This window comes from Sturnira hondurensis, unplaced genomic scaffold, assembly GCF_014824575.4.
Source record: "Sturnira hondurensis isolate 20B ecotype Veracruz unplaced genomic scaffold, ASM1482457v3 Scaffold0010428, whole genome shotgun sequence".
Lineage (NCBI taxonomy): Eukaryota > Metazoa > Chordata > Mammalia > Chiroptera > Phyllostomidae > Sturnira > Sturnira hondurensis.
This window is the reverse complement of record NW_028083059.1, coordinates 4,669,994-4,689,643: the sequence shown is the minus strand read 5'-3', so window position 1 is coordinate 4,689,643 and position 19,650 is coordinate 4,669,994. Positions and strand designations below refer to the sequence as shown.

At 39.1% G+C, this 19,650-nt stretch overlaps 1 protein-coding gene across 1 annotated transcript; it reads right to left on the bottom strand.

Moving 5' to 3' along the window:
- Positions 1-534: 534 nt before the first annotated feature.
- On the bottom strand, positions 535-8,084 carry LOC118995721 (progesterone receptor-like). Its single transcript, XM_037058820.1, is given in 4 exon segments — positions 535-908; positions 911-1,075; positions 1,078-1,315; positions 7,998-8,084. Coding segments are annotated over 4 exon segments (864 nt in total).
- Between the last annotated feature and the right edge of the window lie 11,566 nt (positions 8,085-19,650).

The window sequence follows — 19,650 nt, the reverse complement described above, 5'->3', positions numbered from 1 at the left end:
CCATGACCAGATGGCTTCACTGGTGCATTTTACTAAACATTGAAAAAAATAATTAACAACAATATATTTTAAACACTTCCAAAAATTGAAAAGAAGACCACAAAACCCTGAATAGCCAAAGAAATTCTGAGAAAGAAGAATAAAACAGGAGAAATTACACTCTCTGATTTCAAACTATATAATCAATTTATAGTAATTAAAAGAGTGAGGTACTGGCATGAAGACAGACAGACAAACAAGTAGAACCAAATTAAGAGCCCAGAAATAAACCCATGCACATATAGTCTACTGATATTTGACAAGGGAGCCAAGAATAGTCAATCAAGAAAAGATGGTCTCTTCAATAAATGGTACTGGGAAAACTGGATATTTACATGTAAAAGAGTGAAACTTGACCCCTATCTTACACCACTCACAGAAATTAAATTGAAATGAATTAAAAATTTAAATTTAAGACCATAAAGCATAAAACTCCTAGAAGAAAACGTAGAAAAAAGCTCCTTGACATGAGTCTTTGTACTGATTCTTTGGAAATCACACATCATATAAGTTATCCAGAAACTTGGTAAGTTGGTAGAAACACTGTGAACTATAGACAAGTCCCTTTTGCCTTAAACTAATTGCCTTGATGAGCTCTGTCATGTAGCTTGATATCATTTCTTGAAACTGGTTCTGACTTCTTAGTCCTTCAAAAAAAATTGTATTAAGAAGCAGCAATACTTGTATACAGAGAAACTCTTTTGGGCTAACTTGAAACTTCACAGTCTCCTGTGAGATCTGCCACTTGGTAAAGCACAATGAATAAAATGACAATTCTTTTATCTGCTGTTCATTTAGTACTAGATGAGGTGCAAAATACAGCATCTGCCCACTGACATATTTATAGGATCTCCATCCTAGTCCACACCCACTCAACTCATCCAAGAACATTGGACAGTAGTTATCTGGTCTTCACTATCTAAGTATTGAAAACCTGGCAGTGACTTTGATCGTGTGACTGTTGAAAGAAGTTGTCCTTCACCTAGTTGTTTAAGACGTACCAGCAAAGAATTGTGAGTCTCAGGTTTGGTGTTTCATGTCCTGTGTAGATCATGTCTGGTTTAATGCTCGTTGGCAGGTTGATCGGTGTGGGGATCAACAGTATGTCTTGATTTGGTGAAAAAGTGAATTTCTGGCTTAGGGTTTGGCTTTCTTTAGAAATACCTACTGGCTGTGGGAGAGCAGCATCATCCAATGTTGTCATAACCCTGACTTTGCTGAACTTTTTAAACTTTTGACCCTGGGCTCCAACAGAGGGGCGGTGGCTGGGAGGGAACTGGAGTCATAGAGAGAATGATTCAGTTGTGCGGCTTTGGGGAGAGGGCTGGAGAGGCAGCTGCCAGTGTCTCTGTGCTGAATCCCTCCCCCAACCTTTTTAAAAATAACAGCCAATTGCTTCTAAGTAGTTCTTGAACCTGTACCATTTACATTTTTCACTGTGTAGGAAATGATAACTTTTCATTGTGCAGAAAATAGAATGTCTGTTAGGGTTTCTTCTAAAGCTCAGGATATTTCTGTGAAATCAAAAGAGAAGAGGCTGTTCCTGTTTACTTAGGCTAAGGTTACCCTCAGATCTGTTTTCTGGGCTGTCCTGTTCTCTCACTTATTAAGCAACTACGAATGGGCTACCATTTATGCAGCCACACTGTGCCAGTTAAGATGAGGATACATGGAAATACTGGCTTGGTACCTGCCATTAATGAGCTTCAAATTTAATGGAGACTAAACACACATACACACATCACCTTTAAATAATCTTCACAACCTAGCAGTATGTAAAAAAGCACCCAGACAAGGAATTCAGGGAATTGAATGATCATTGGGGAAATTTTATGGAAGGGCTGGGCAGATAGCTTAAACACTTCTAGATTTTCTTGGTCTCATCTTGTTCTAGGACCTCTACCTCTTCCACCCATTTGCTTTGCCTGAGCTACTGAATCTCACAGAATCTGTGGTCTACGATGTTCTACCACATGAGGCTGTCCAGGTCTATGAGTGGAGTCTCTGGATCCTCCTACTGCTTTGATACTTGTATGAACTAACACTGTTAAGCAAGGACTCTGGCTTCCTAAGCAGCCTGTAAAAGGTTCAGAATGTGCAGCCTAGTGGTGTGGGAGAGTTGACTTTGGCTAAATAAAACCAGGAGCTGGAAAGAATTTGTGCAGCAAAATATCCTTTCCTTTTCTTCCTTGATCTGAAAAATAGTTTCTTTGACCAGACTGTCTGAAGGCATCTGGGTAGCTGAACAGGTGACCTACCAAGTGACTGGCTGAGATTCTTCAAGCTCATCGTGAAGTAGAGGCTCTTGTTGTTAGGTTTATCTTACGTTGCTTGTCATCTTTCCCTGTCTCATTTTTCTTTTTCTTCATTCTTGTGCTGGGATTACATTCCCCCAAATAAAGTAATACCCTGTGATCTTTGCCTCAATTTTTGTTTCTAGAAGTCTTGGAACAAGACAGAAGAGTAGACAATCTTTTAAAAAAGGAATGATCTGTGTTGAGAACATTTATGCTGGAAAACAGTCAGGGTCAAGTTTCAGAGCATCATGTTGATAGACATGTGGATTCTTTGAAGGTTTCTGAGCAGAGGAGTGCCATAAAGGCAATTGGTATTCAGGAAGGTAGATTAGTTTGAAGTAGAACATTGGAGTGGTGGTGGTGGGTAGAATTGGAGGCAGGAAGACTAGTTATAATTTAAATGTGAGGATGAGTGTAGGACCAATCTGTGGAAATTAAATTGTAGACAAGGAATATTAGGATGGTTTTAGGTATCTTGGTAAAATAGGAAGCAAGGTCATTCACTAGAAGTAAGAGAATGCTACACTGGAGGGTTGAGGAGGCAGGGAATGCCAATATATCCTCCTGAGGCCATGCTCCTGAGCTTCAGTGGTCCAGGTTGGGTGGCATTGCTCCTTCTGGGGCCTGGCTGGTGGCTGTAGGTCTTTCTGTTCTTCATCAATATGCTTCTTGCACACGCACAGAATTTCTCATTTCATGGTTAGTTTGTATGCTATAAACAGATTACCCAAAGCCTGATCAGATATTTACAGTCTATTTAATTTGGATTTTGTTCATTATATTGTGTTAGTTATGTAAATAAATTGGTTAACAGATTAATTTGTTAAAATTTGTTAATTCAAACTACTATAGAAAATGCTATTTAAAGCACTTTTAAAAAATATTTTATTTATTTGTCTTTTTAGAGGGGAAGGGAAGGAGAGAGGAAAGAAATATCAATGTATGGTTGCCTCTCATAAGTCCCCTGCTGGGAACTGGCCTGCAACCCAGGCATGTGCCCTGAGTGGGAATCAACCGCGATCCTGTGGTTCGCAGGCCTGTGCTCAATCCACTGAGCTACACCAGCCAGGGCTATAAAGCACTTTTTAATGAACAAATATATGAGCCCTGTGGGGCTCATAAAGCCAATTGTATAGCAATTGGCTTTTCTTGTATAGCCAGAGTAAGCACAGAACACATGCCTTTGTCTAGACTTTGCTGTTCCTGAGAAGGCAGAAGTGGGCTAATCTGGTTTCTGAATGCCAAAGTGTGTGCTCCGTTTTTTATTTTATTTAAAAAAATTTTTTTTAAACACTCAGCTACATTAAACTTTTTTTGAATACTTTAAATATTGGCTAGCTATTGAATATTTGGTTTTGTGTTGAAGTTCTCTGTGCCTAAGATTACTTTGCTAATGTTCCAAAGCATTATGTGAGAACAGTTTATGTGCCCTAGCAGGTAGGCAGAGGTATACTATAAACCAGAGGAGATAACGTATCTGCACAGGTTCTGGGCTGAGAAAATTCAAAGAATCCTGAAGTTAAAACAAACCAACCAACCAACAAACCAACCAACCAACCAACCAGAAGCATAAAAATGGTCCCCTAAGGAAAAGGGATTTGTTGTGCATGATGTTGTTGTTTCCATGGACTTAAGAGTGTTGTCTGGCTAGTGACTCAGGCAGGAGTCTGCTTTTGCTTCAGCTAGTTTTTCTGTGGTGGACAAGTGCCATGGTGGAACCTTTTTTCAAGAGGTGGTCTAAAAGTACAGCTCCTTTGTCTTTAGCATTGAGGTGGCGATCCTGCTCCTTATGATAGGATATTGTTTTTTTTTGTGCCATCACAATTACTCTTGTAGAGATTGAGCCTGACCCAGAGATGAGTCTTAGCTGCTTTTTGGCTGTGATTATTGGTAAGGAGTCAGCTGCATGTCATAAGTAACCAACTGGTTTCAGTTTCATCACAGGAAGCTATGAGCCAGGGACAGCATTTAGAAATCAACCAAAGGCTTGTGGGAGTCTGATCACTTTCATGGGTGGAAGGGTGAACAGGGTTGGGGGAGTTTTGCAAATAGGGGTATTTCAAAAGTTGGGGGAGCATCATATTTTGAAGTAATGGAGGATGGGAGAAAAGACATCTCAACAAGGAAATAAGAAGTACAGGATAAGAAATAAATGGGGGAAAACAGAATAAGACAGACTTTTAAAAATTCTTATACATAGGAGAAAGTATATGCTATAAGTTGGCTTCTTTAACTTACTAAGATGCCTATGCCAGGAGCTTTGAGCCTTTCTAAAAAAACTACCACAAGATTATGGAGCCTCTTAGGCTTACCTTCCTTCAAATTACTTCCAGTCTTTCCATATGGCTTATATTGGTCCCTGGACCTGCTTGGCTGTCTCAGCTTGCCCAGTAGGATGTGGCTTTGGTTTGTTTCTCATGGCTCTTACCTGGCAAGCTCACACAATGCTGCCTGTGGCAACTGCCTCTTGGCATGGTAGATTTCATTCATAGGCTAGAAGTTTTCTTTATCTGAGCTGCTGTGGTCCAAGACACAGATGTCCAGGATTTATTGCTTCATCAGGCCTGTTGAGAAAGATGTTTTTCTCTGAAAAAAAAAATCTAAAAAACAAAATAAAACAAAATTTGACTGACCAAGCAATTAATTAATCAGCCCACCCACTCAAATCCCCAAAGATTCTCACTTATAGAGAGTAATTGAAGGTCTTTCAAGTTAGGCTGCCTGCATTACCAAGGAGAATGCCCATGGAAGGAGTTTCCCAGGCTGTACCCACTGATCTCTGTTTCAACTACAGATAAAAAGCGCAGCTGAGCCAGCAGGCTGCTGCACAAATGCTCAGCTGGCCTCTGAGTCCTGATAGTGCCAACCTTTTAAGTGACCTGATTATGTCTTTATATTTACAGAACTGACATATGGAAAGTGTCCGACAGTTGCCCAGAAAAGTACTGGTGTTTGCTTTGAATTTAAAGATTTACCATTCTGGTTTTTTTTTTGTTGTTGTTGTTCAGTATAGGGGAGTGAGAGGGAAATGAGGCTTCCACCACCAGCCCTTGACAGATAGTCAGTAGCCTCGTCACCAAATCCAGTGGTGTTTGTTTAATGTCTCTAAGTTCCTCCATAGAAATTGGTGCCATCTTCTGTTTCATCACTCCTACCTTTCATCTCTTACCCAGTGGCATGTCCTAAAAACTGGCCTCAAGACTTATTTTCTTTCTCTACTTTCTTTCTTCACTGGAGAATAGGTTTATTTTAGGATTCCGACTTGCACCTCTTGGTAGGTAATACTTGCCTCCATTTATCGTGCTCCAGATTGTCACCTGAGTTTTGATACTTATTTATAGCTGCCAACTTAGAGGCCTTCATCATCATAAAGCCATTCAGAAATCATTATGTCCCAGGCCAAACCTGTCTTCCTTTAAAGTTGCCCCAATTTACTCCCAGTTTTATATTTCTAAGCCTAGAATAGTTTCTTCATCTTTCAGTTCTTACATACATTTACTACCTTGTCCTATAGAATTTTCTTTTAAATTGTTCTGTACTTTCTTTCCTTTTCCTTTCATTTTCACTGCCATCCTCCAAGCCTCATGTTCTTAAATCATTAGCCTCTTATCTTCATACTGTTAGATGTATCCTCTCCAAATATCATTTCTACTGTGAAACTTTCTTGTTCCATATAGCCTACAAGGCAAACAAAACCTTCCAGCACAGCCTGCTTCCTGACCCCATCTCCTGCCTCATCCACTTTGCTTCAATTTAACTAACAGACATCCTTGGAAATGAGAAACTGGAGCCTCAGGGGACCCAGCTCCCTACTGCTTTTTAGGCTACCTTGAGATTATTACCAACATAGCAACCACAAGAATCTTGGTAATTTCAACGTTTCACACCTCTTCTGTATCTAGGAACTTCACTCTCAGGAGAACTAAACCCTTACCCAGTCCATATTTCTTTTAAATTCCAGGTAGTATGTCAGTCGGTACATGAGAAGGGGAAGGATTTGCTGACAGAGAGAACATTTCCAAAGTCGAGTTGAAGAGGAAATTTTAAAAGTATATATACCCACTGTCAAAAACTGACTAATCTTGAGTCTTAGGTGAGCTTTGGTACATCCTTGGTTCTATTTTATTCTAGTAAAACTTTTTTGATGAGGATCTTGTGTGGAAAAAAAACAAACAAAAGACTGAATGTATTTGCAAATATAAGTTCATATGTAAAGTATTGCTGGGGGTTGTATGTTTTTCACTAAAGAGTGGGCTTAAAAAATTATTAGCTGACCACAGAGCCCTGGGAGTAACATGTGAAAGAGAATTCTGGGGGAGCCACTTGCGAATGGGAAGAATGTGGTATCATTTTTCCCATGGCCATCACATAATGGGTGACAAGTAAGGGTTGACTTTCACACAGAGATGGAGCCTTTCTCAAAGCCATTAGAGATTAATCTTTCATTAAGATAAGATAGGATAGTGTCCTTCCTTCCTTGATTTGGTTATTAGAAATTATTGTATGATTTTTGTCTTCAGAAATCTCTGGCTGTTTTCCATGTACGATAACTGACCAGGCATCCAGCTGTGGCACAGGTAGTGAACCCACAACTTTTGCCCTGATTGGTGTGGCTCAATTGGTTGGGCATCGTCCAGCAAACTGAAAGGTTGCCAGTTCAATTCCTGGTCAGGGCGTATGCCTGGGTTGTGGGATGAGCCCGGGTTAGAGGGTGTATGAGAAGAAACTGATCAATGTTTCTCTTTCACATCAAAGTTTCTCTCTCTCTCTTCCTCCCTTCTTATTTCTCTAAAAAGAAAGAAAAAGAAAGAAAGAAAGAAAGAAAAAGAAAGAAAGAAAGAAAGAAAGAAAGAAAGAAAGAAAGAAAGAAAGAAAGATCCTTCACCCAAGGGCACATGAAGGCTGCTCCAGATTTGAAGGGTAGGAGTTAGGAAAAATCCAAGGGCATGTAGATACTGGGGCAAAGTGTTGATTTGGAAACTGAATTTATATGTGAGTGTTCCTAGCCTGGCACGTGGACAGGCCTCTTGGGGCAAACTTCATCATTTATCTTTGAAATATACTATGTGTCAGGCTTTGAGGGTAGCTTCCTTTCCAGATGAAGACAAACTGGAAGAACCTGGGTTGGTGACTTACTTGTGGCTAAAGAGGCCAACTGGGTACTTCAGTGACAGTGGTGAATGAAAAGAAAAAGCAAGTGCTTCATGGATTGAGCATCTTGCAAGCAAGCATGGAATCAGCAACAAGCTTCTTGCAAGCATGGAATCCTTACTTTGACTGAAAGTAATCCCTTTTCTTTTTCTGGTTTCATATAAATTTTTGAAATATTTGTTCTAGATCTGTGAAATATGCTGTTAGTACTTTAAAAGAAATTGCGATGAATCCATAGATTGTTTTGGGTGGTATGGGCATTTTAATGATGTTAATTCTTCTAATCTATGAACAGAATATATGCTTCCATTTATTTGTATCTTCCTCAATTTCTTTCTTCAGTGTTCTATAGGTTTCTGCATATAGGTCTTTAACCTTCTTGTTTAGATTTCTTCCTGGGTACTTTATTTTTTCTTTTGTTGCTATAGTAAATGGGAATTCTTTCTTAGTTTTTCTTCTTGATAGTTCATTTTTGGTGTATAAAAATGCCACAGATTTCTGAATACTGACTTTGAATCCTGCTAATTTGCTGAATTCACTTGTTAAGTCAAGTAGCTTTTTGGCAAAGTCTATAGAGTTTTCCATGCACACTACCATGTCGTCTGCAAATAATGACAGTTTTACTTCCTCCTTTCCAGTTTGGATGCCTTTTATTTCTTCTTCTTGTCTGATCACTGTGGCTAGAACCTCCAGTACTGTGTTGAATAAGAGTGAAAAAAGCAAATGTCCTTGCCTTGCTCCTGATCTTAAGGGAAATGCTTTTAGTTTTTGCCTATTGAGTATGATGTTGGCAGTAAGTTTTTTGCAGGTGGCCTTCATTATGTTAAGTTGTGCTCCCTCTGTTCCCACTTTGTTGATTGTTTTTATCATAAATGTGTGCCAGATTATATCAAATACTTTTTCTGCATCTACTGATGGGATCATGTGATTTTTGTCTTTCACATTGTTTATGTGATATATTTATTGATTTGCAAATATTGTACTATCCTTGCTTTCCTAGAATAAATCCTACTTTGGTGTATAAACTTTTTAATGTACTGCTGGATCTGGTTTCCTAATATTTTGTTGAGGATTTTAATATCTGTTTATCAGCCTTAGCAATCTTGAGAAAGAAGAACGAAGTTGGAGAGATCACAATACCTAGTACTGAACTATACTACAAAGCCACTGTAATCAAAACAGACTGGTACTGGCATAAGAACAGACACATAGATCGATGGAATAGAATAGAGAGCCCACAAATAAACCCATGTCTCTGTGGTCAATTAATATTTGACAAAGGGGGCATGAGTAAATAATGGAGTAAAACTAGCCTCTTCGATAAATGGTGTTGAGAGAACTAGACTGGTAGATGCAAAAAAAGAAGAAAGAAAGAAAGATAAAGAAACTAGACCATCTAATTACACCATACCTCAGAATAAATTCAAAATGGATAAAAGACTTCAATGTAAGTCAAGATATGACAAAAGCCCTAACAGAAAACATAGGCAGTAAAATTTCAGATATCTCACATAGCAATAATTTTGCCAATATATCTCCTAGGGGAAGGGAAATCAAGAAAAAAATAAACAAAAGGGACTACATTATATTAAAAAGCTTCTGCATAGCTAAAAAAACCATCATCAAAATGAAAAGGGAACTGACTGTATGTAAGAACATATTTGCCAATGATACATCAAACAAGGGTTTCATCTCCAAAATATATAAAGAACTCATATGACTCGACACCTGGAAGACAAATAAACCAATTAAAAAAAGGTCAAAGGGCCTGAATAGACACTTCTCCAAGGAGGACATACAGATGGCCCATAGACATATGAAAAGAATTCTCAACATCACTAGCCATCAGAAAGATGCAAATTAAAACCACAATGAAATATCACTTCATGCCAGTCAGAATGACTCTCATTAAGAAATAAACAAAAAAGTGCTGGCGAGGATGTGGTGAAAAGGTAATCCTAGTTCCCATTTTTTGGTGGGAATGCAGACTGGTGCACCACTATGGAAAACAGTATGGAATTTCCTCAAAAAATTGAAAATGGAACTGCCTTTTGACCCAGCAACTCCATTGCTGAGAATATACCCTAAGACCATGGTCCCAACCTTTTGGGCACCAGGGAATAGTTTTATGGAAGATAATTTTTCCATGGATGGGGGTGGAGATGGACAGGAGGAAGAAGTTAGGTGATAATATGAGGGAAGCTTCTCTTGCTTGCCCACTGCTCATCTCCTGCTATGTGGCTTTTGTTCCGAACAGGCCATGGACCGATACCAATCCAGGACTCAAGGGTTAGGGACTCTAAGAATCCCAAACACCAATTCAAAAGAACTTATGCACCTCTGTGTTCATAGCAGCACTATTTATAATAGCCAAGTGTTGGAAACAACCTAAGTGCCCATCACTAGATGAATGGATTAAAAAACTGTGGTTCATTTACACAAAGGAATAATACATGGCAGGAAGAAAGAAGAAGGAACTCCTCCATTTTGCAGCAGCTTGGATAGAACTGGAGACCATTATGCTAAGTGAAATAAGACAGTCAACCAAAGAAAAGTACCATACAATCTCAATTATAAGAGAAATGTAATGAACAAAATAAATTAATGAGCGAAACAGAACCAGAGAACCAGAGACATGGAAATGTTGAACAGGCTGCCAGCTGCCAGAAGAGGGGAGTGGGATGGTGGAAAGAAAGGGAAGTGATTAGTCAAACAACATGTATGAATGACCCATGGACATGGACAACAGTGTGGAGATGGACTGTGGATTGGGGGCGGGGATTGCGCTGGGCAGTGGGGAGCAAAAGGGGAAAACTGGGACAACTGTAATAGAATAAGTAAGAATAAAGGAAAGAAACTAGTCTCTTTCCAATCAAATACTGGCAATTTCACTTCAATCACAGGACCAATTGCTTTTCCCTACCATGATCTTTGAAATGTTCAACCAGATTGTGTAAAACGGTGATTAGCATTGTGTGACTTGCGTCTCTGTAGACCCAATTGACCTTTGCTGGTTATTAAAGGCTGTAGATGGATTTTAGTTGTCAGTTCTTACATGCTCTAGAATTGATGGTGACTCTATAGCTAAACTGAAACAAACTGCCTTCATCCAAAGTGTCATTTCATAGAAAATGTCTATCTTTTCCATATTATTAGAGTAAGTAGTTAAATTGTAGGTGAGCTGGGGTAATAGCAATGCGTACTTATTGACTGAGGAAGAAGCAAGCAGATGACCTTCTGTCGTAGTCTTATCCTTGCAGCGAAGCTGTGAAAGCAAGGTTGTGAAAATTGGTGCTTTGTAACACGAACCAAGTGTCTGATGCAAATCTGGGTCTGATACAGACACACTTTGAAGCAAAGAGGGGAGTCATCTAATGTTATATTGTCACTCGCCTCAACTTTTCTTTCTTATTCTTAATAACAGAGGGCTTCTTGAATCCAAGAGTAGGGACTCTGGGATTCTGGGTCTAACTGTGCCCACTATATTTTCTTTAGAGTAGGTTCACATTCCTGGACAGTTGTACCAAAATAATTCCTTTGTTCTACCAAGGATGGAAATAATCAATAATTGATCAAAGCTTGGACTTGACTCTCCAGAAGAGGGCCAACCACTGAGTTAAGGCAGAATCTCATGTCTGTAACTTACAACTTTGGCTCTGCTGCTTCTCTGAGGTGGAGAACACTTATGAAGATGGAAAAGGACTGTTACCTGAGAAAGAATTGAAATTGTATTCATCGTGCTTCTTGCTACTTTACTCCTCATTGGGTTTTCTATTTCCCCAAGGAGAGGTGGTAGAAATGCTGTTTGGTGAAGAGTTTGTAGAGGTGAAAGGAGAAGGGCTGATGTGTGAGCTCCCTTCAAGAGAAGGGAATACAAATTGTTAGCTTTCCCTGTTATTTGTGGTTTTCCTTGCAGATACCTTGACTATGACAATAGTTTCGGTCAGGAAGCCAGAATGAGTTCTGACAGGAAGGTTGGATGCTGTGACAGGCAGAAGAATGAAGTCAAATAACATGGTGATGTGTCATCACTACCAGGTTTACCTTGTTCCACAGTCATTTATATATTTCTTTTAAACAAATGCTAGGCACTCATTCATGAAACAGCATATATTTCAGAGGGGTAGTATATGGAAATAAATATCATTACTTTCTTCCCATACTGTGAATTCATTAATGCATCCATTCCATTCAACAGTCACTCATGAGAGTGCATTATGTGCTAAGCACAGTGGTAGGTACAATAGTTTATCAATCATTTTATTTCCAGGAATTTTATAGTAGTGAACAATTTGCTTTTATTTTGAATTATTTTTGGCTTTATGACTCATGCTAAAGACTTCAAACCAGGAATTGCTGAATGAATAAAAAAGGTGGATATATTTGTGATAAGTTTTATAGCTTTTTAGACTGCATTTCAATAGATCTGTAGAGGTACTGCCTTATTCACTGTTTGAAATATTGTTTTCTTGCCCTGGCTAGTGTGAGTCAGTTGGTTGGAGTGTGGTCTCTTAAACCGAAAAGTCATGGCTTTGATTCTTGGTCAGGGCACTTGCCTGGGTTGCAGTTTTGGTCCTGGTCAGGTGCATATGAGAGGCAATCAACTGATGTTTCTCTCTCATATCAAAGTTTCTCTCCCTCCCTTCCCCTCACTCTAAAATCAATAAGCATGTTTTGGGGTGAGGATTTAAAAAAAGAAAAAGTAAGTATTGTCTTCTCACTGCAAGCCAATATGAGTAAGATAGGATACTGATTGACTCTGGAGTTGCCCTACTTATTGCTTAGAATTAAAGGAAATAGATTTCTTTGTACTTATCATTCTATAAAACCAGTGACTTTAACAGCAACTGGACACTTAAATTTCTAATTATGGTTTGTTCCTACTGTTATTTACTGGGTAATGTTATAGCAATACTTGTATAAAGTCAGATGCATGAATGTAAGAAATATGGTTGAATAAGGAGGTTGTGGATCAAAGAAGACTTGAGATAAGACATAAAGAAGTCGCTGATAAAAACACAGAAATACACATTATTGGGTGGGATGGTGAAGAAGGAGAATCAAAGCTGTTATCACCAGTGACAGGAATCATGAATAAGTCACCCTTCTGGTGGTTACAAGCAAGGGCATGTAGGTGATGAGGACCTCTAGTAGAGAGGAAGACTGATGAGCAAGTGTTTGTAGGTGACCTGTGCCCTCGAGTACCTGAGAAGAAAAGAGAGCAAAACCTAAGCAATGGAAGCCAAGGTCAGTGTTAGTAAAGAGGAAAATGGTGTAGCTGTGAGTCTCAGGGAGGATTTTTCTGGTCACTTCTAAGGCGTTGTTATGATGTAAGAGGGTGTTCTATGGAAAGAGTGGGACAGCTACCCAGTGAAGATGTGGCTAACACAAGTGTGGGGGAGAACTGAAGATATAATTTGCAGTGATGTTCTAGAAAAGCTGGTAGGCTAAACACAGGAGCACCCAGAATTTGGGTCAGCCAGGGAAAGGAAGAATGAATTTCTAGTTGTGGATAAGGAGGGAAGGTTTATGAATTAGTTAGCCTGTTTGTTACTACCTACAAACACACTATCACTTAACATTTGACTTTTGTGATTATTTGGAATTTTAACTTAAAACCTTTTAAAAACTTCCCTAATAAAGCTTTTTGGCAAGGAGGATTTGTTCCATTTTTCAAATATTTCCCAGTGCTGGGAAATGGAAATTTCCATTGACAGCATTTCGTAATTCTGATTACCCAGAGAAATCAGTATAATAAGTACAGTAATTAGGTTTTATTTATGAATCACACATCCTCTGGCCCCCCAGAAATGTCTGCTTAACTGTTTATGGTTCCTGAAGGGTTTCAAGTAAGGTTGAGGCACAGCATTGTCTGTGTATGAATAATATATTTTAGAAAAATCTAATGTAAGCTCTGTTATTGCTCCTATGTTCAAACATTGGAGAATCAGAAAAATAACCTCTTAAGATTATGATACACAGTCAAATCTCGAGAGAAGCATATAATTATTTGAAAAACACTCATCTGTCTTTTCTCCAGAGGTCCATGCTAAGAAATGTCTTGGGCTCTCTGACTGCTGGCACCGTGGTGGTGGGAGGGGAATAAAAATTTGGCCCATCAGTGCTTGTCTGAACACAATACCCCAAGAGAAGATGCTGTGAAGTACAGAAGTCAAAAATGACACAGGAAGATCAAGTTGTGAGGAAAGGTGAATTCACTCTCAGGAATGTTTGAATTGGCAGAAATACTATTTAATAACTATGGAAGACAGAAAGGTAAGACCATCAGCCCAATTTGAATGATGAGGGAAAAGCAAAGCAAAGTGCAGAAGTGAGAAAAATAATCATTACTAAATTGAAAAGAAAACCCTTATAACAAAAACTTAGATTTGTGAATGACCTTTAGCTGCGAAAAGACAATGTTCCAATAAAACATGAACTGAAAAGATGTCTTCTGAGGGTTAATTTACATTTTATTTCCTTCTCATCTTCACCGTATTGTAGTAGATGCATGGTTCTGCATGGTTAGTGTCTTTGTCTCTCTGAAAAAGAAATAGTTTAACACACCTGGATGTGGGTAGTTAGGTGACCGCTGTGAGAGAAATGAGCAAAGCCAGAAAAAACCCTGTTAGGAGAGGGGGCATTTAGGGGCTTACCCTAAGGTAGTATGATTTATTTTATGGAGGAATTTCCATCCCAGGGTCAGAATGGCTGACATTGAGCTTGCTTCAGGGAAACAGGGTCCTTTTAAGAAGGGATGAGGACATCTGCCTGATACAGTTGTATTCCAGTCCCATGGTACTTGGCTGGAATACAACTGTGGTTAGCAAAATAGTAGCTCCCCAAAGATATCCATGTCCTAATCTGGGAACTGTGATTGTATCACTTTACATATGAAAAGGAGCCATGCAGATGTGGTTCAAATAAGAATCTTGATGTGAGATTTTCATGGATATCTAGATGGGTCCAATCTAATTACATATGAGTCCCTTTTATAGCTCAGCCAGAGAGATATGTGATGAACAGGATCAAATAGATGCAACTGAGAAGAAGTTGTCCCTGTTGCTGTCTTTAAAGATAGACAAAGGGAATGTGGGCTGCCTCTGGAAGCTGCAAAAGGCAAGGAAATGGATTCTCCCCCAGAGCTTGCAGATGCAGAGATATTAATTGCTCTTCCTCATCCCATGCCTGATTGCCTTGCTGTGCTGCCTTGCTTGTGTGTGCCTGCAGTGAGCACATGATAGTCTATTGACACCTGGGTTTTAGGTCAGTGAAAACCAGCTTGAACTTCTGACCTCCAGAACTGTAAGACAAAAATTTATGTTGGTTTAATCTACTAAGTTTAGGTTATATGTTACACTAGCAAAAGAAAGCTAGTAAAATATTGTACCATGCTAACACTTTCTCTTTATTGTCTATCGCTAATTTCTTTTTATAAATTCTGTCTAAATAATATAGTTGTAATGTTAGTTGAGCTCCCTAAAAAATATTGAAAGTAGAAGATGATTTTAAAGGGTACGCTAATAGGCCTATCAGTAGATATGTCACAAAATTAATATATTCACTCTGTTCACTTACAAAGACTTCTTGAGCTCTTGTTATCAATCAAGCCTTGTATTAGGTTCTGGGATGAAAAACTTAAGGCAGATTTCATTTGGCCTTTAGGAGGAGTTTATAGGCTTGTGGATGGTGAGGAGACTGACTACTAAACAGGGAATTCCAATGTGTGGAGCGGATAAGCTTGCTTCTCTTTATTGTCCTCACTACAGGTATTTAGAATTCACCCCCCTCTACTAAATTAAGCCAGTCACCACTCCATCCATTTTCCATTCCCCATGACTGTTTAAATCTGTGGCCTATGGTCACTTCTCTTGTTCTCTTTATTTGTTCCAGAGGGGATGTGTGGCTTATCTTCTGTGCATTGTTAGCCTTGGTTTGCCCTTAGAAACCCAATATAGCATGACCCTGTGTTATCCCTCTGGAGAGGCAAACTGTTCTGAAATAGGAGGGAGGAAATAAACAAGTCAACTTCCTGAACTGCAGCCTTACTACTTCCGGGAGGTGAGCTAGGTATATCAGAACTTGCAAATAATTTACAATTTCTTTCTGCTCAGGTAGTTCAGAAGAAGTTGGAACAAAAGATGAACAGGTATGATGTCATAAATCAAATGATAATTTAGATAATTATTTTTTATTGCTAACCATTATTTTCTAGAGTTTTAAGTCCTAAGAGCTTTGGCAGTTTCTTCTGGTCTTCACCAATCTTTATTCATCATTGATCAGCTTTCTAAGTATGATGATATTTATCTGTCCAGGCAAGTACCCATTCCAAGAATAGTTCTTGAGAGTATTCCGCCACCCCTTTCATTTGTCAACTATACTAATAAAGTGATGGTACTGGGCAAAAGGAAATATATGTAGATTACTAAGCAAAAAATGTTTGAGAGACTGAAAGCTGTAGAATTCTCTGCCTGTGAACAGTGAATCAAATATGTTCACTTAGAATAATGATCTTTAAGACCCTTTCTGTGTTTTTAAAGGTGATACCCTAAAAAAAGCATAGTCCTGATTTTTATAGATTAAGCAGTATTTGAGGTGGCAGAAAGTAAATGAGAAAAATGAATGTACCATAGCTTATTTGTTTCTTTTGGCCCTTCTTTTTGATTTCTGACATGGTGTGGCTTGGTGGCAAGTCAAGTATATCTCCTTAAAATGTGAAAGAAGGGTACAGTGACTGGTGGAGGGGAACATGCAGAAGTGGCAATTGAATGACAGAAAGTATGATGAAGAATTAAATTTATTCAGGGAGGTGATCTTTGGCCATGTAATAAAATGTACAAATGTTAATTGCTCTTCCTCATCTCACGCAAGATCATCTTGCTGTCATACCCTGCCTGTGTGTGCCTGCAGCGAGCACATGATAGATATTACAAACAGGAGGTACAGATAGGGTGTAGTGTGAGAACAGAGGCTCTGGGAGTGGGTGAGTGACATAGAGGAAGAGCAGGCAGCAAGCCTGGGTGGAGCAGAGAAGCAATGCTCAGGCTGAAAGGGTAGACAACCAGCCCAAGAATAGCACAAAGTCCCAAAGGCAAGGGTATGCATGAATTGATATGGGACTTCCCTGTTTTATCTTGCACATGAAGAAAAATAATTTGACCTATTCTGAAGATTTGTGTATTACCAGGAATTCCATTTGGGTTAGAAAAAGCCAGAATTTTTTCTCACCTTCTAACTGAAATTGTTCATTGCAGTTTCTTTACTGAAGCAGCATGTGGTCTGTTACATATTACACATGTCATCTAGGGAGAGAGGACTCCTGGGACCCAGCCCTGTGGCACTCAAAACTTACATATCCAAAGAGCAGGAGGAGCCTACAGAGAAAACAGAAGAAAACGCAGTGGGATTGGAGAAAAACCAAGAAAGAAAGTTTCACAAAAACCAAAAGAGGAGAGTTTCATAGAATGAATTGTGGACTACCAGGGAAGAGGAGTACTATGTGTGGAGAGATGTGACTACTAGATTTGGAATTGTGCTTCATTGGCACGATGTGGAAAACAACCAGATTAGAGTGGGTTTTCATGAGCTGATTCTCGATGTCGGGACAAATGTTCTTTGAGAACTTAGTATGTATCAGACATTGTTCTGAGTGTTGGGGGATTCATTGGTGAGAAATCAGACATCATCTCTACTTTCATGGTAGCTTATAAGAGTAGGTAAATAAAAGAGAAAACAATAATCATGGAGGTAAGAATAACCTTGGGATGCTGGTGGGAAATAAATGTCATTGTATCTGAAGTGTAATGATTGAACAGAATGGAAAAATGTAGAGAAAATTTGTGATGAAGAGGGGTCAGATCACATTAGGTCTTGTAGAGTATATGGTAAAGGATTAATCTTATATCCCATATGCAGTGAGAAGACTTTACAGAGGTTTTGCATGGGTGCTATGTTATTTGATTTTTGTTTTGAAGAGTGAATGAGTGGTGAGGAAGTGGAGACCACAAATATAGTCAAGTTCCTCAAAATATTGGGCTGGGTAGAGTAGTAAATAATGTTTACTTAGTGTTTGCTTTGGGCCAGTCAATATTTTAAGTATTTTACACATTATTAATTTAATACTCATAATGATCCAATGACAAAGGAATTATTACCAATTTTACTTCTCACAGGTGAGGAAACTGAGGTACAGAATGAAGACTTAGAATAAAAGTGATGTGTTTTTTGTTTATTTTTATGTACTTGTCTGTTTATCCTTTGATAGGACAGGGGTAGAGCTTCTATATTAATGAGTGAAAATAGAGAATGTATGAGTTCAGGTGAGTTTATTGTTTGACGGAAGATCTGACTTTTCCCTTCTGATAGTATGAGTGTTTTTTTCTTTTCCTTTTTAAAAATTTATTTAATTATTTTCCAAGTACAGTTTTCTGTCTATTACTCCCATCTCATCCCACCCTCCGTCCTCCCCCCTCCCTCCCATTTCCACCCTTCTTAGTTGTTGTTCATGTATCTTTTATATTTGTTCCCCTAAATCCCTCCCCTATTTCCCCTGAAATTCCCTCCCCTCTCCCCTCTGGTCACTGTTCCCCTGTTCTCTATTTCAGTGTCTTTGGTTATATTTTGCTTGCTTGTTTGTTTTGTTGTTTAGCTTCCTGTTAAAGGTGAGATCATATGGTATTTGTCCTTCAACACCTGGCTTATTTCACTCAGCATAATGCTTTCCAGTTCCATCCATGTTGTTGCAAAAGGTAGGAGCTCCTTCTTTCTTTCTGCGGCATAGAATTCCATTGTGTATATGTACCATAGTTTTTTGATCCATTCATTTACTGACAGGCACCTAGGTTGCTTCCAACTCTTGGCTATTGTAAATTGTGCTGCTATGAACATTGGGGTGCATATGTTCTTTAGGATTGGTGTTTTAGGGTTCTTAGGATACAATCCTAGCAGTGGAATTGCTGGGTCAAAAGGCAGGTCCAATTTTAGTTTTCTGAGAAAATTCCATACTGTTTTCAGTGTTTATCAGCTGAAGAAGAAGGAACAGGAAGGGGCAAGGGTGGAAAGTGACTAGGTGAGAGAGTGGGATATCCATGTGATGATACATGTTTTCCTCTAAAATCTTAGCTTTACAATTAGATCTATAATCCATATGTGAGGTAAGGGACAAAATGCATTATTTTTCACTTGGAAGTGCAGGTCACGCAGCACTATGTACTAATGTGACTCTCCTTTCTCTGCTAACCCACAGTGTCACCTCCGTCAGTCACCAATTGATTTTATATGTTTGGGCCTGTTTCTGGACATTTTACTCTGCTGCATCAGTCAGTTAAAAACCTTTGTTTTTTTACTATGGTTTTTCATCTCTACAACAAAAACTCAAACAAAATTTCTTGGGTTTACTTTTGCAGCTACTAGGAATGTTACTAGGTCAAGTAAAAATACGAAACAGGAGTTCACTCTTAATAGTTTGTTCAGACACAGAGTGAATTGGATAGACCCCAGTGTGATGCACTGCCCAGATTCTCCCAGCAGATGCAGAGTCTTATTTCTCTAGCTGCTGGGAATGCTGTCATCATTCAGCCTCGAACACAGGTCCTCTTCAGGATTCGTGAAGAAAGCCACCTCACTCAAAGAAATATCCCCTTGCTAGGCAGCCCACATCAAATGGCTTCTCTCGTTGGCTGTGGATATCTTGGAATGAGAAGCTAAGGGCTCAGAAAGCAGAGGTGTCATGTAGATCAGTGGGACTTTTCCATGTCTGCAGGAGGATGTTTCCTCTGTGGAAACTGAGACCCCTAAACCCGCAGAGCCCTGAGTTGCAACAGTAGGAAGCTTCTCCAACAGCTTGGGGAAACTCCTCAAGTAGGTCACCAGGGATGATGGTAAGTGTGACCACTTCTGCTTGGTGCTTTGAGCTATATATTTTGGCCATTAGAATTCTGTTAGGAACCATATAAAGGCCAATTACTTAAAGTACTACATGCTAACGCATGACACTCCTATCACTGCAAGGTATTACCTCCTATCTGGCATTTTAGCTGATTTTGCTTGGTACAGAATGGGGTTTGGCTAGTAGAATCTAGGGTCATGTGCTCACTCCTGTACCTCTTTGCTGTTTTTCCCTTTATTTGAACTGAAGTTAGGTGAGGCGCTGGGACAGAGGGTC